Genomic DNA, 14265 nt, shown 5'->3' with positions numbered 1-14265 from the left:
CGCCCGCCCGCTCCCGCCGCTCCGCTCCCGCCCGAGCGGCTCCGCGGCCTGAGGAGCGGCCGCTCTCCTGCCCTGCGGCCCTCGCCATGGCTGAGGTACTGCGCTGGCCCCGGGTGTCACTGCTGGGTGGTTGGAGCGGGACAAAACCGCGAGGAAACGGTCCGTGAAGCCCCAGAGCCGCCGCCGCCTCCCTGAGGGCTCCTCTCGAGGCGGGGCCGCTGCGCCCCCCGTACGTTGGAGGGACCCGAGGGCCGTTGCGTTGGATTTCCTAAAGAGGCGAATTTAACTCATTGCGCGTATTTTGCTTTCAAATAGGGATCAGGGAAACTGATGTGTTGTTAAGTACGCTTTTCCCCAAGGGGCTTTGCCGATGTTATTGGAGTTTCTCGAAAACCCTCCTGTAGTGGCCTCTTGGGGGGTTGGGGCTGATTTGCTTTAGTTTGCGGGCATTTGGTACCTTCTGCTGCACAGCTGATTTGAAAAATTCCTGTTTCTGCCTCTTTTTCCCTTTCTCCCAATGAAGCAGGAGAAGGCAGAGTGGGAAAGCTTAAACAGGGTATTGATGCGTCACGGATTGAAGCCTGTGAGTCTTGCCACCCCCCAGAGCTGCAGAGATACATCAGGTAAGGAAATGTAATTTTGCCCCTTTTTGTATTTGGAAATAGTCACCCTATGTTCATAAGGCAAAGCATCTCCAAAGCTATCACTTCCAAGTGGCAGCAGACAGGCAATCTTTGGCTGTTAAAACTCTTTCACTGTGACTTTGCTTATGTTTTTTATCTCCAGATATGATTGTCCTAGACCGTCAATCTTCTCTAGAAATAAGACTTGCATTACAAACACTGGTGGAAGACACTGAGCGACAGCAGAAGGTGATGCAGGGACTTATGGAGGCAAATCAATGTCTTAGGTAAGACACAGAAGATGGAATTTACCTGCGGAGTAAAAGTATTATCAGTGTGTATCTCCAGCCTGGTGGAGATCTTATCTCACCAGAGGTCTTAGACCTTTTTCCTGAGGTTATTATTCAGTATGCAGTAATGTTGTCCTAGTTCCTTTCAAGCTCTTCCATTATTTCATCTGCTGCTTCTTCTCATATCAGTGTATTTCCCATACTTGCTGCCACAGGATGTTATCAAAGGTCATCACATAATGTCAGACGTGTGCTTCCTGCACTGTCTGTAGTGAAATGTGTTCCATTTAAAATCAAGGATTTCTTTCTTTTTTCAGAAATGTGGTACGACTGGAACAAGGTCGGGCATCTCAGCAAGAGCAACGGGCTAATGATTTGGAAAATGTGGTGAAAAACATTAAGGCCAAAATTTGTCAGCTGGAAGATGAAACAATAGCTAAAGCATGCCAGCAACAGAGCCAAGTCAAGGAACTTCAAAAAGAGCAACAGGCTTCACAGGTAATTCAGATAGTGCTGCCTGAGGGTTCAAACTTTTGTCTTATGAAAGGTCTCAAACTATTTACATTGATCTAAATAAACAGAGTCTTGGGTCATAGGGTTAGTGCACTGTTTATGGCTAAGTTTTTTCAAACTATGCAGAATTTTCTAGAAATAATTTAGAAAAGTATCTGTATCCCTCTTCCACTGTCTCTCAGCACAGCTAAAACCCAAGTGCTCATCCTCTTTAGGGCTGTATCTGGTCTTGTACCCAGTCGCAGATTGTGGGTCAGAACAGTTCAATAACTCTCCCATTGCCTGTTCACAGGTAAAATACCAACAGCAGCAGGAAAGGCTGCAAGAACAGGAAGAAATCATTGCCCACTTGCAGAGGGAGCTGAGCAGAGTTGGGAGGGAGGAGCAGCAGCGAGTTTCCACTCAAAACAAAATGTTTTGTCAGTTTTGTAAAAGAGCCCCCAAGTCTCTCCTGGATCAGCGGTAAGTGATTCTTTTCTACTGCTGAATCACTTGTAACACTAAAGAAACAGATTTAAAAGTAATTCTTCTTATATTTATATTTGAAAAAAAAAAAATAGTCTGGAGACTTTAGGAGTACAAGATGAAATATGAATTCTTGTGAAGGTACCTCAGTGGAGTGATATTTTTCTTTTGTGAAATTATAAGCCAGATAAATCCATGGCAGAAATTAAAAAATTGCCATCCGTTGCCCACACTAGATGTCAGCAAAGGGAAGGGAATGATTCACTCTGCTCTCTAGCTGCAGTGTTGGCTAGAATGATTTCATCCTGGGATTCTAACATTTAAAAATGTAAGGTAAAAAACACCAAAACCCAACAAACACCATCCTTAGCCCCCGCAAAGAAGAGCCTTTCCAGTTTTGGGAAGTGATGTTTGCAACTGCTGACTGAAGGCTTGTTGTGAGCTTCCAAGTACTTTCAGGTAAGTTCCCAATGGATCACAAGGCTGTGTCTCTTGCTGTAGGATCTCCAGAGCTCTGCTACAATCAGACATTTGCCAATTCCTAGGCCTCAGGTATCACTGCTTTATTGTGCTGATATCACCTGGCTTTCTAGGCCTGGCCAGCAATGTTTAGCTGGGAAGCTTTTAAGAGGGATTGTGTGTGCTCAGCTTTTTCCTTGAGCCCTCACTTTATGAGAGGAAGGATCACTGAATTTGATTCCCTGTCCTCTCTCATCTGTCTCTCCAAACCAGACAATCTCAGAGTGCTCAAGACACTTTATTTAAGTGTCTCTATTAATCTTGCTGGGTAACCACAGGCATAAGATGAGGAGGCTGATGGGCAAGTTTAACTTTTTTCTCCTCTTGAATATTTTGCTATTTCTAAACTAGTACAGATTCAATGGGTCTACTTTTCCATTTTGGCAAAGTGTCTCCATGTTTATCTGGTGTGAGAGGAGCTCCACTGTTTGGAGCAGCCACTTCCAAAGCGTAGCTGTGTAAGCTGACCTGTTCCTCTGGGTTGGTCACTGTATGAGTTTTGTGAGAATATCAGAAGTTCAAAATTAACATTTTTCCTTTCTTCAGGTACCTTTCTCTAATTGATTATTATGAATCTCAGATTAGTCAGATTAAAAAGGAGCTGAGGTAGGTCTCATTGATGCCTTGTAGTTCTACTGTTTAAATTTTTCTTAGCCCTTAGTGTTCTTAAATCTTATAGTGGTAAATATTCTATGCTTCAGGTATCACTAGCATGTAAGAAACAGCAAAGGGTTATAGTGGTCATGGAAATTTGGATATTTCCAGAGAATAGCTGGCAGTCAGGCTAAGCAGCTTTTCAGTCAGGAGACAAGGACAGTTAGGAGGTTTGGGGTATTCAGATACTTGAATGGTAGGTTTTTCTTTCTTTTTTTTTTTTTTTTTCTTCCCCTTTCCCTATCTCTTTTGCCATGGTTTTCAGCTCTGTCCCAGTGCCTGCATGGCACAGAGAAACAAACAGATACCTGAGACATTCCTATAGCTTGAGATTACTATTAAGAAAACTGAATTGGGATTTGCTTGTACAGGAGTTTCTCTTGTGGATAAGTGCGCTTCATTTGCATATGAAACAGCTTTCCCAGAAATTAGAGCATGGATCCTAGGGCAGAATTTCTATTCTATTTACTTTATATAGTTTATGGAAACATTATTATCATACATAACTGCTAACTAAACCAACTTAAATTTTTGACCTAATGGAACTGCAGTAAGCTGAGCCAATTTATTTTTCCCAATAGGCAATATAAAAAAGATGAAGATGAGGTGCAGAGAGAAGTAAAAAACAAGGAAGAGTTCTTAAATCTAGATGCTACTCCTAATTACAAAGCACTGCTCACGGTATGGAACTGCCAAGAATAAGTCAGTGCAGATCTCTCACTGGTAACCCTTCAAGAGCCAAAGAGAAACATAAACATGTTTGATTTCTGTTCCTTGTTCTTGTCATGTCTTCTGAACTTGTAACCTCTGGGGGCAGAGTTCCCTGTCCTTGTGCACAGATTCAGCAAAATGTTGGGAGTCTGCTGAGGATTGCATAGATGTCTTTAGTCACAGTGCTCCACCTGGGGTCTACTGCAGCAGGCTCTTGGTCTCAATCCTCTGATTCCTCATCCATGCTCTTTTGCTGTCCAGACAATTGGGAACCCTTCTTGACATGTACATGCTTTAAAGTGTTGAAGCTTGTTCATTATGAAATGAGTGCAGTATAAGAAATAACCCAGTCTACGTTGCAGTCTTTCCAGAAGCAACTTATTGAAACAAAAGCCAAGAAGGAACAGCTTTTGCTTGAAAATATAAATCTCAAGAAAGATTTGGAAATAAGGTGAGAAAGGATAAGTATCATCCTTTGTAAGGCCATTTCAATAAACTTTGCTTTACAAAGCTCCAGCAATTGTAAAAGTGAAGTGTGAAATCTGTGATCAAAGAAATGAGATGTGGCAGCAACAGTCACACTCTTCTCCCTACACTGTTAATAACAGCTGCTAATGGTTAGTTTGCTCTTTATTGCTGTTGTCATGTAGAAATGTAGCAGAATTTCATTTCCAGAATGATGTTTTGGCACTGGCAAAACTTTCTTACTTTTTTTGCTTAAAAATATTATATAGATACCTTCCAATGCAAAGACATATAACATGATACTTTTTCTACCAAGCAGGCCAACTGCACAGGAATTAAAATTTTACAAGCACCAAGTGAAGAAACTACAGAAAGCTTTAAAGAAAACTACCCAGTAAGTATATTCTTTCAGGGGCTTTCATGAATCCTCTGGACTTCTGAAGGCAAAGTTACTCTGCAACCTTTAATCTAGAGAGTAGCTTATAGAGCATGTGCCTTATCAGCATTCTTTGGAGCCTGGTTATGGGCAGCAAGTGCTGCTGGCCTTCTAAAGCCCTCTGTATTTCTGAAATGATGGCAGGGTCTCCAGATGGGGGCACAGCAGTGTGGGGTTTTTAATTTCATTTTGTCTTTCTGGATTTGATTTGAGTTCTTTTGCTAGCAATATGTACAGGGCCATTTGTGGTGTTTGCTGCTTCCATAAGCTGTAAAGGAAGCTACCGGTTTCATTATGGATTATCGATGTGAAAGTGTGAGTTGCCAAAATGTTGCAGCTACTGGAGTTATGTCCATATTGTTCTTAGAAATTGACTTTTTTTTTCTGAAATATTACTAAGAAAATACATGGAAAATATAAAAGGTCCAGTTTTAACAAAGTGATTTTATCTGTAATTTCACTTAGTCATTTGTCCATGTGTATACTGAATGCTAAATGTTTTATAGCCTGAAAAAGACATCACCTAAACTTTAAAAGAAATATACATGTTGTGTATATTTAAGTGGTCTATTCTCTCCTGCAGTGGGTGTGAGTTAGATGAAGAGAAGTAGTGAGCTCTGTATAATAAGCCAGGAAAGATGTTCCAGCAGAAGCAGATAACAACTGAGTTTGGAATTTGAACCTTTGGATTAAAATCCTGGATTTTAAATCTTCAGCCATAGTAGAACTCTGGCAACAGAAAAACTGGTGGTGTCCCTTCTAAATCTGCAAGCAGTCTGGCATAGCCTCAGCCTGGAGACTTGAGATAAATTAATGATATTCTCATTAGGTATTGTGTTGCCAGTCTGTGCTGCTTGGGTCTGATGGAATTCTATTGGCCAGCATCATAACATGGATATTTACTTTGTATGTTTAAGTGCTACACACCTGGTTCTTCCATCAAGTTAAAAGGTAGCATCTCCTGCTAGGGCTGCTTGTGTGACCCACTGTGTGTGTTTTTTGTGCAGATTTTCAGAGAGCAGGACTGGAGAAAAAAGAGAAGAAAAGAAAGACTTGGAGAGAGTCGCAGGAGCGGATCAGCTGCAGGCAGCTTGCCAGCAGTACTTGCAGGTACCCAAATTGTGTCTGTTCTGCATGTTTCTAGCAGTGGTACCATGAAACATTATACATGTTCTGTTTAGCTGTGTCTAATGGAGTGTTCTGGTTTGAGGGCAAGAATGCCTGTCAAATCCTCTGTGCAGGATGAGTCATGTTCTGGAGTTGGCAGTCAGTGTAGGCTGGTTCTTCTTCTGTCTCAGTGTAAACTACCTGAAAACACAGCAAGGGAGCAGACACTAGTCTGGTAAATATGATTTAGCTGAAGTCTCTTCAGGACAGGGGATTTGTTCAAGATCTTTGGCGATAGTGGATTTTATTTTTTTTTGTAATTAAAAAGCCTAAATATAATAAAACTTAGCAAACTGTAAGCTATGGAAGTTACAATGCCTCAAGTGGATAAAAGTTAACTATCCCTCAAAGGGAAGTATATACTTGCATCACTTTTACATATTTTTTAGCTAGTATATGTTGAAATCTTTGGAGTATATTGCCTGTTGAATGCATGTGTAAAATTCATCAATAGTAATATTGGAGCTATTTATGACTTAATTTTAGGCAGTCATGACTGTGATAGAGAGGGATTTTATTACAAAACATCATACATATTTGAGCAATAACATTTGTTACTTGTTGTTGAAGGTTTTGTCCCGTATTGATTCTATTTTGCGAAGCCCAAGAGCTCCTCCATTAATATTCCGGCCCAGCAAAGGGCCAGTGCAAAATTCCATTAAAGAGAATGGACAGGGATGTGGATTTGAGCACCTTCCACTCACTATAGAAATGTGGGCAGATCAGCTCGTAGCCCTAAAGGTAACAACACGTTGTTGTACTCTGTTTCTTGGTCTTGTTTTCATCTGCTCTCCTCTCCTCCATCCCTCCCTTTGTGTAGTTGTGGGGGCTTTTGTGTGTAGCTTTTGTAACTGCCTGAGTTGGTGTTAAATTTTACAAATAATCTGCTGTCCATGTGAAATATGTACCAGAGATAGTTCTCTGTGTAAATCTTTTATTTCATTTTATAACTCTCTGAGTCCCTGAGAAGAAAACTTCAGCTTTAGAATCCGGACTTCACACATTAATGATGGTGCACTCTCTTCCTTCCTTTTGTCTGAACAGAACAGTGACTTTTTGATCCAAATGCAAGTGAGACAGTTTTGTTTAAAGCCAAACTCTTTGTGACCAATACTTCCTATTTCACTGAAACTGTAATACATAGCAAATATAATATTTTTTACTCTGTTCTTTTCAAATCAAAGAATGTCAACAACACACGGTCCTTAAATTCATGAAAATTACAACCTTAAATGTATTCAGTGCTAGAATATGAAAAACAGAAAAATGCCTGTTTCTATAATAAAAACCACTTGAATCAGTTTCTAAAATAAGTCCCCTCCCTTCTTTTAAAAGGATTTGCATAGGTCCTTGAGAAAACTGTCTCTGGAATTGCTGCCTTGGAACACTAAAGATCCACAGGATAACAGAGAATCCATACGAGTTGAAGACCTCCAGCTGATAGTAGATGCGATTTTGGAAGATTTAGAACATAAGGAAAAGGTAATTTTTACCAGAGGTTTATAACACAAGTTACTGTGGAATTCTTAAATGCATTTTTCACACAGTGATTAGATTGGTGCATTTGAAAGCCTTGCAGCATTTAAGAAATACCTGTTTGAAGACATTCAATAGTCTAAGATTGTTTTAACATAAATTCACCTTGAGGAAGACTGCTTTAATCAAAGGCACTTGACCAGCAGTGACTTTGCATTGCCCTGTAATCTCAGGAGTTATCCTGTTCTGTCTCTCAGGGCTGAGAATACATAATGCTTCTCTCAGCATCAGAAAACAAAGCTTTCAAAAGAGTATTTTGAGTTTGGTGTATGTGTCTGAAAGCTATTAAAACTATCTCTTCTGATTTTAAAATATTTGATACGCTGAGATTTCATAAGGGAAGTTACACCCGTTCTTCAGACTGGTTTTAAGAATGTTTCACAGCTAAAAGCACCCTTGCCTTGTTAAGCAGTACCACTGATGAGTTCTTTCTGCTTGCTCCAGAACAGCCAGACACAGTCCTTGCAAACCCTGTCTGCCATAGTCTCTCACTTCCAGAAGTTGTTTGATGTGAATTCTCTGAATGGTGTTTATCCACGGATGAATGAGGTTTACACAAAGCTGGGGGAAATGACCAACGCCATGAGGAATCTCCATGAGCTCCTGCAACTAGGTAAAGACTTAGCACCTGCTGCTTGTTCATACCATTCCAAAGAAAGGACCTGGGGGAAAAGCTGACCTCCTTCACAGAAAATATTGTTGAGCTATTGGGAAATAATTTAACTAGGCATTTTATTCATTGGGAAGATAAAAATACATTCCTGTCAGTTTACAATTCAAATAGCAAATCCCCATTATTTGTAAGCCTTTAGCAGTTGCTGAGGAATAACAGGGAGGCAGAAGAAGGGAATAACGGGAAATAGAATTTTTATTTTTCCACAAAGCTTTTTTTTTTTGTGGTGAGCTGACTTCATAATTGTTGTTCATTCTCCACTTAAAAATGATAACAAATTAAAGGAAGAAAATAACTCAGCCTCCTGTGTAGATTTCTACACAGTAATTCAATCAGGTGTAATTGGGTCTAGTCCTCAGAAAGTTCCATCATGCTACTGAACTTAAAAACCAAAACAAGTTGTTGAATGTCAAAAACTGTCAGTACTCAGAGGTGTAGTTGGTTATTTCCCTCCTGGTGGGAACTTGTGTAGAACAGCAGCTGCTGCTGCTCCTAGGTTAAGAGGTGGGGCTGGGCTGTGGGATGTCCAGCCCCAGAGCAAGGCTCCTGGGCTGCTGAGCCTCATTCCAGGAGGGAAGCAGTGTTCCTGCCTGCAGCCAGCATGGGACAGGAGGAAAGCTCACCTCCCCCTAATAACTGCAGCTCAGAGCATGCCTTGTCCAAGCCTAGTTCTTCTGAAATTGAGGGAGAAAAGGACAAGGAGGCTGCTACCTTCAGTCACAGCACTACAGAGAGGTTAAAATTAGTACCAAAACAAGTTCTGGGTGTTAACAAAGTGTTTGTTAATCAGGTTCCTTATTGGCTTAGTCCCTATCATGTGTCTGCTGTGTCACAAGAACTTAATGAATACCCCCTTCTCTATATACATAATTTCAGTTGGCTGATTTCCACTGGCATTGTAAGGGTGTACTTTAGTGCACTCTCTGCTGTGAACACACAGCTCTGCCAAATTTTTTTTAGCCACTAAAGGATTAGTGAGAGAATCCCCATTCCTAGCTAACATTTGTTTATTTCTGACCATTCCATAAATGATGGAATGTGTGTGCCTAGATCTATGAAGACCAAATAAAATCTGTGCACCTGCAAGAATTCAGCTGTGTCTAAAATACTTCCCTATTATTACTCTTACAAGAATCATGAGGTGTTTGTTTTTCCAGACAGTTCAGCTCCACCCACTGTGGTAGTGGATACTGTTGGGAAACTGTGTGACATCATTAATAAGAACGTGACTGAGCAGGTACAGCAGCTTCTGGGCACCCAAGACATCCACAGGTATGTGGGGCTGTTCCCTTGCTGACCATTCTTCAAACATCAAATGGAGTAGTTGAGAACTGGCAAAAACTGCTGCTGAAAGAAACTTTCATTGTTTGTTACAAAGTCAGTGAGCTGTGACAGCACAGGTGTTAGTTACTGCTGTCCTGCTTGAAACAAATCTTGAATCCTGTCAAAAGGATAAAGCTGACAGAGGGAAAAACTGAGGCCAGAAGGTTCCAAAACACCCTCTGGTTTGCATGGATAATGTGATCAAACAAGCCTTAATGGGATACATGTTTCATCAGGAGACAAATCCTGCACCTGGATGGGGAGGAGAAAGTGATGCAAGTCTCAGAAGTAATATTGAAGTGTTCTAGTTCCCAAGGCAGGGTTTGCCTCAAGCTGTCTACAAATACTTTAGAAACTGGACAAATCCAGTTATACATTCAACAGATGACAGCCACATCTAGGTGTTAGCAGACCCTCAGAGCTTGCATTCAGCATGTGCTTTACAGACGGACTAAAAAGGGAGCAGGCAGCAAGTCTGACACATGCTGAGTTAACAATACTCACTCCCTCAGCCTTTCTGCACTCATTTCTCAGTTTTAATTGGAGAACAGCTGCTTATGAAGCATTTCTTGTTTCACCTCCAAGGCAGTTCTACCAGCCACCCCCAGGCAGTATATTTAGCATACACAGACAAATGTTCCAGGCCCTTAGACTACCTGGTGCCATGTGAGGGGGAAAGGAAGGATGTGTGTATAGCATTAGTAGTGAAATCAGATCCTTGTGACAGCTCCCTTGTTAGTTGCAGGGTTCAGAACTGCAGAACAGAACATTGGTGTCCATAGTTTTATATACTGAGGAGCCGTATTTTCACAGTCATGGCACAGAACAACAAAATGGCCAAGGGGATGAGCTTGCCATGTGCTGGCATCTCTTACCTGAGCCTCACTTTCCATTCCAGTATCATCAATAAGCTTGAAGAACACGAGTGCTTCTTTCCGCCCTTTCAAGCTCTCATTCAAGATTTGCTGTGTCTTCTAGGTGAGTAATATTTGCAACAGTAATTATCTTCATGCCAACACTTCCTCACAGAACTCTAAACAGTTAACAAGTGTTTTGTTAACTTCTGCTATGCTAAAACAGGAGGAGGATGTGAGGGAAGGTGCTGCCTTTTGCCTCACTCTCCTTCTTCTCCATCTTTCCTCAAGAAGTGACCAAAACTCTTTATTTTCATTGAATGTGGGGTTGCATTTACTTAAGCATGTTACTTATAAATCAAATTGATTTTTATTATGAAAGCATTAAAAGGTCTGAGGAGTTTATTTAATTCACCAGCTGTTTAAGTTAGAATTTTGGTTGAACTCAAAGGTATTTTGGGCTCATAAACCTTAACCTTTTTGCTTTCCATTCTGTTGCAGAGATCAGTAATGTGGATGATATTTTACCTGCAGTGCAAAACCTGAAATGGGAAGCTGGTTATGGGTGACTCTGCTCTTCCTAAGCGAGATTTCTCTTACCTCTGAATGTACCTGTTGGTGCCCATGACATTGCAGCTACCTCCAAGGACTGTTATTCTAAGCAAGAATTTCAGATTTTTTAACATAAATAAAAGTCACTGCATTTTTAAAATTTTTTTTCTTTTTTTTTAATTCTTGGTTAATTTAAGAAAAACTTTAACTGCTATCAACTGATCTACTCAATCCCAGAGAGAGAACCAATACACTCTGTAGCAGTTCAGGAAACTGAACCCAAAACACCACTAGGCAAACTCTAGCCACTGACCATTTTTAATGTTGCTGACACAGTAGGAATGAGGTAAAGATGCCCTTACTGCCATAGCCATCACACTTACACAAATGCTCAGTCTTGGTTTTCTGCAGAGCCTCTTTTAAAATGTTGTTCACATTTCCAGATCACTTTGGGATGGGAACACATTGTTACTCAGTGAGTATTCTCTCTGATTAGGGACTGAGGCAGACTGGATTAATGTAATCTAGGCCAAAAATACCTGAAAATTGTTTCAGGTGATGGTTTGAAGTTACCATCGTTGTATTTCAGAGTCAGTTTTAGAAAGGAATAGATCAAGTCTCTTATGCAAGACAATTAGAAGTTTATTGTACAGAAACAAGTACACCAAGCTTCCAAAAATATTTTACCTCAGTATTATTAAAGCTTAGTTTACAAAACTTTGCTGTTCCTCAGACAGAATCTGGGTTCACAAGATTTTGAAATGTACTGTAACAAAGGACAAAACCAGTTAAGGCGTCACAAACTAAGACCTTAATGACATCTTGGTAAATTCATCTCCCTGCTTTTGGAAGCTCATTATTTACATACCTGCAGCCGCAGCCTGCTAAGGTACTTCTGAACAGTGGACTACCAACTTCTTAGTTTCTCAAAAACAAAATAGCTATTAAAGAGTTCCTCTTTTACCAGGTTCTGTAGCCCTACAACTGAAGAATACTGTTTCAAAATGTATTCTTTTAAAAGTACACCACTTCAAAACAACATGAACCAGCTCCTAGGGCCATCAGACTGCCAAGCAAAGTAGTGACACTTGGCTGAGAGTCTAAAATCTCCCCAGGCACACCCCTTCTTTAAGAGAGGTTTCACACTTAGAGGTCCTTTGAGAGGGGATTTGCCAGAAATAGCAAAAATAAAGGACTTATTCTTTAAGGACAAATTATTCCCTATGTGGAGGAAAATATGTTTAACTTCAGTGAGAACTAATCCCTGAATAGGATCATTAAATTTGCATGTCCTGAGCTGGAGTCTGCTTCAAATTTGCAATGACTGTGCAAAACATGTTAATTACAAGAGATAAGTACATTCATATAAAGTTGAAAAATTAGTAATGTATGTACATGAGAAGAAATCAGATTTTCTTGCGTCTGCTCCTTGTCAGCTCATACCTGCAAGACAGACACAATAAGTAATTACAGTAGTTGAAAATTTTCTTTAAAGTTTTAACTTTAAGGCACTTTATTTTAACTTTAAGGCTGCTTTATTGCTTGCGCTTCACGGGCAGCACAGCAAAGGAGGCTCCAGAGATGGCCTCAAACTTCAGCTCTTCACCAGGGACTTTGGGTGAGTCCTTTTTCCTCTTCCCATAATTGCCCTGAGACACAGAGGCTGGCCAGGGAAATGTGGTTTTCCTATTGGAATATTGGCTCAGTGCCTGTGCAGATGGCAATCTCCTGGACTACCCACACTACATTCCTTGGGCTCCACTGAAGGAGAAGGAAGAGCTCCTGCCATTAACTAAAGACACAGAAGTGAAAAAACACCCAAGCCTGGTTCTCTGTTCTGCCTCAGACCAGGAACATACAAACCTCAGAACCACAATGAACGTACAGGCAAAACTGTAAGTGGCTTATTATAATAGTTCCTATAAATGCTTTGTAATTAAAGTTTTATCATACATATATATTGCTGATCAGAGTATTTAGTTAAGATCTTTATTCAAGTTAAAATTTGTTGCAAGGTCACTTTAATAAACAAAATTCTTTTACTTACGTGCCCCTGTGGCTTTTATGGCAACTTAAAATGTGCTGAAGACTATAATTGACACAGGCATCTCATTAAAGCTGTCTCACAGGGCAGGCACTGCACAGCCAATGGATTAACACACAATTTAGATAGAACTACCAGATTAGCTCAAGTTAGTCCTGCCGTTGGAGGTCAGATATTCTTCTTGCTCCCTCAAACACAGCGCAGTTCCCAGCACTCACTCCCACAGCAGCCACACAAGTGCCCAGCAAAGCAATGGGCAGGGTTTGGAAGTATGGAGATGAGCACTTACCATTGTGCAAAACCTTTTATTAAATCCTCCTGGGACAAGTCAATGCGCACCTTTAAAAAGCAAATTTTATTTGTTTGTAGGTTATTCATATAAATTGATTGGCTAAGCTACCACTCCTCCCAAGTAAGACCCACTTTCCAGCTGTAGGTGGCTTCCCACATTCTGGTGCAGGCATGAACCAGCTCAGTTTCCTATAGAACTACTTGGGAATTTATCTGTCACCAAAGAAGCAATTGCAGTTTACTTTTCACAGAGTCAAGGTTGTTCACTGAAAGCTCAAAGCACTGTTGGCAGATTGTGGGGTTTAGTCCCACGCCTTTCTCAGCTCCGTGTTTGCGCTCTTGGGGCTGTTCCCCACCCAGGCAGCACCAGGGCCCAGGAACCAGGGCTTACTTCAGGAGCACCCTTCTGAAATGAGACCATGCAGCTCCCACATGGATACAGCCTCATTTCAGATGAAAATCTGGCAGAAAAAAAGTTGTTTTGAGATTGCCAGGCCTATTACTGAGAATCAGTTACTGGAGCCACATTTCAGGATGTCAGGAATAGCCCAGTGTTCAAGTCTCTTGTACCTGTAGTGGAGATTCTTTAAACTTACTTTCCCCAGCTCCTTCCTCTCCTGTGAAATGAACGGCCTGCTGTTTTTCACTGCAATGTCCAGTGTCCTTTTCTTGACATTTTCCAAAGACTCAAAAAATTCAAACCTTGAAATAAAATTTAAAAAGAAAGATTTAAGGCAAAAAGTAAAATTCTGTGAGCGCCAGTAGGCAGAATATAGTGACAGAGTACAGCATCAATGGCCAGAGCTTCAACAGGGAAGGATCACACAGAAAAGGCAACTCTAGAGTGAGGTTTTATTCACATTGCAGGAAACCTCTTCCAGGCCTCATGAAAGATGACAACACGGTGTTCAGACTGTCCACCCTGCCAGGGGGAAGGAGGAAAACATGCATCCATGATGAAATGCCATTTAACATCATTTTCCCCCCCTCCATGGAAGATCAGCATGTTCTCCATGCAGTGTTCATTACTCAAGAGGAAATAGTCATTAGCCAACCCCCCAAGTTCATAGAGCAGCCTTGCACCACACCAAGAACAGACAAAGACTGAAACCTGTGGCAATTAAATTCTTAATGGCTCTGACTCAAGTC

The 14265-nt window shown here is 40.9% G+C and overlaps 2 protein-coding genes across 6 annotated transcripts in view; one reads left to right on the top strand and one right to left on the bottom strand.

Moving 5' to 3' along the window:
- The first annotated feature begins 2 nt into the window (after nucleotides 1-2).
- Nucleotides 3-10937, top strand: CEP70 (centrosomal protein 70). Of its 5 annotated transcripts, none has more exons than XM_040069634.2 (17): nucleotides 3-95; nucleotides 524-623; nucleotides 787-910; nucleotides 1231-1411; nucleotides 1719-1888; nucleotides 2393-2443; nucleotides 2957-3016; nucleotides 3646-3745; nucleotides 4138-4226; nucleotides 4557-4634; nucleotides 5684-5786; nucleotides 6414-6584; nucleotides 7179-7325; nucleotides 7824-7992; nucleotides 9210-9324; nucleotides 10274-10353; nucleotides 10731-10937. In XM_040069634.2, the coding sequence occupies exons 1-17, from the start codon at nucleotides 87-89 to the stop codon at nucleotides 10796-10798; spliced, it is 1815 nt and encodes a 604-aa protein (XP_039925568.1). In that variant the 5' UTR covers nucleotides 3-86; the 3' UTR covers nucleotides 10799-10937. The 5 variants fall into 5 exon arrangements, with proteins under 5 accessions (XP_039925568.1, XP_039925569.1, XP_039925571.1 ...); XM_040069635.2 differs by having other exon boundaries at nucleotides 4560-4634; nucleotides 10731-10922; XM_040069638.2 differs by lacking the exon at nucleotides 3-95 and adding an exon at nucleotides 106-229 and having other exon boundaries at nucleotides 527-623; nucleotides 10731-10922.
- A 2173-nt stretch (nucleotides 10938-13110) lies between these two features.
- Nucleotides 13111-14265, bottom strand: part of ESYT3 (extended synaptotagmin 3) — a 29324-nt gene continuing 28169 nt past the window's right edge. Inside the window, exons 21-22 of the mRNA XM_040069633.1 lie at nucleotides 13713-13818; nucleotides 13111-13164 (exon numbers count right to left, since the gene is read on the bottom strand). Coding sequence (XP_039925567.1) covers nucleotides 13111-13164; nucleotides 13713-13818 — 160 coding nt within the window. The remainder of the gene's footprint in view (nucleotides 13165-13712; nucleotides 13819-14265) is intronic.

The sequence above is a fragment of the Hirundo rustica genome, chromosome 7 (genome assembly GCF_015227805.2).
Source record: "Hirundo rustica isolate bHirRus1 chromosome 7, bHirRus1.pri.v3, whole genome shotgun sequence".
In the NCBI taxonomy this organism is placed as follows: Eukaryota; Metazoa; Chordata; class Aves; order Passeriformes; family Hirundinidae; genus Hirundo; species Hirundo rustica.
The sequence above is the reverse complement of the archived record's forward strand: the minus strand, read 5'-3'. Positions and strand labels throughout refer to the sequence as shown.

What these genes read in the sequence shown, in the direction of transcription:
- CEP70 (XM_040069634.2), top strand. An exon ending in CCATGAGCTCCTGCAACTAG is followed by an intron (nt 7,993 to 9,209) that starts GTAAAGACTTAG and finishes TTGTTTTTCCAG; the next exon opens with ACAGTTCAGCTCCACCCACT. An exon ending in GGCACCCAAGACATCCACAG is followed by an intron (nt 9,325 to 10,273) that starts GTATGTGGGGCT and finishes TTTCCATTCCAG; the next exon opens with TATCATCAATAAGCTTGAAG.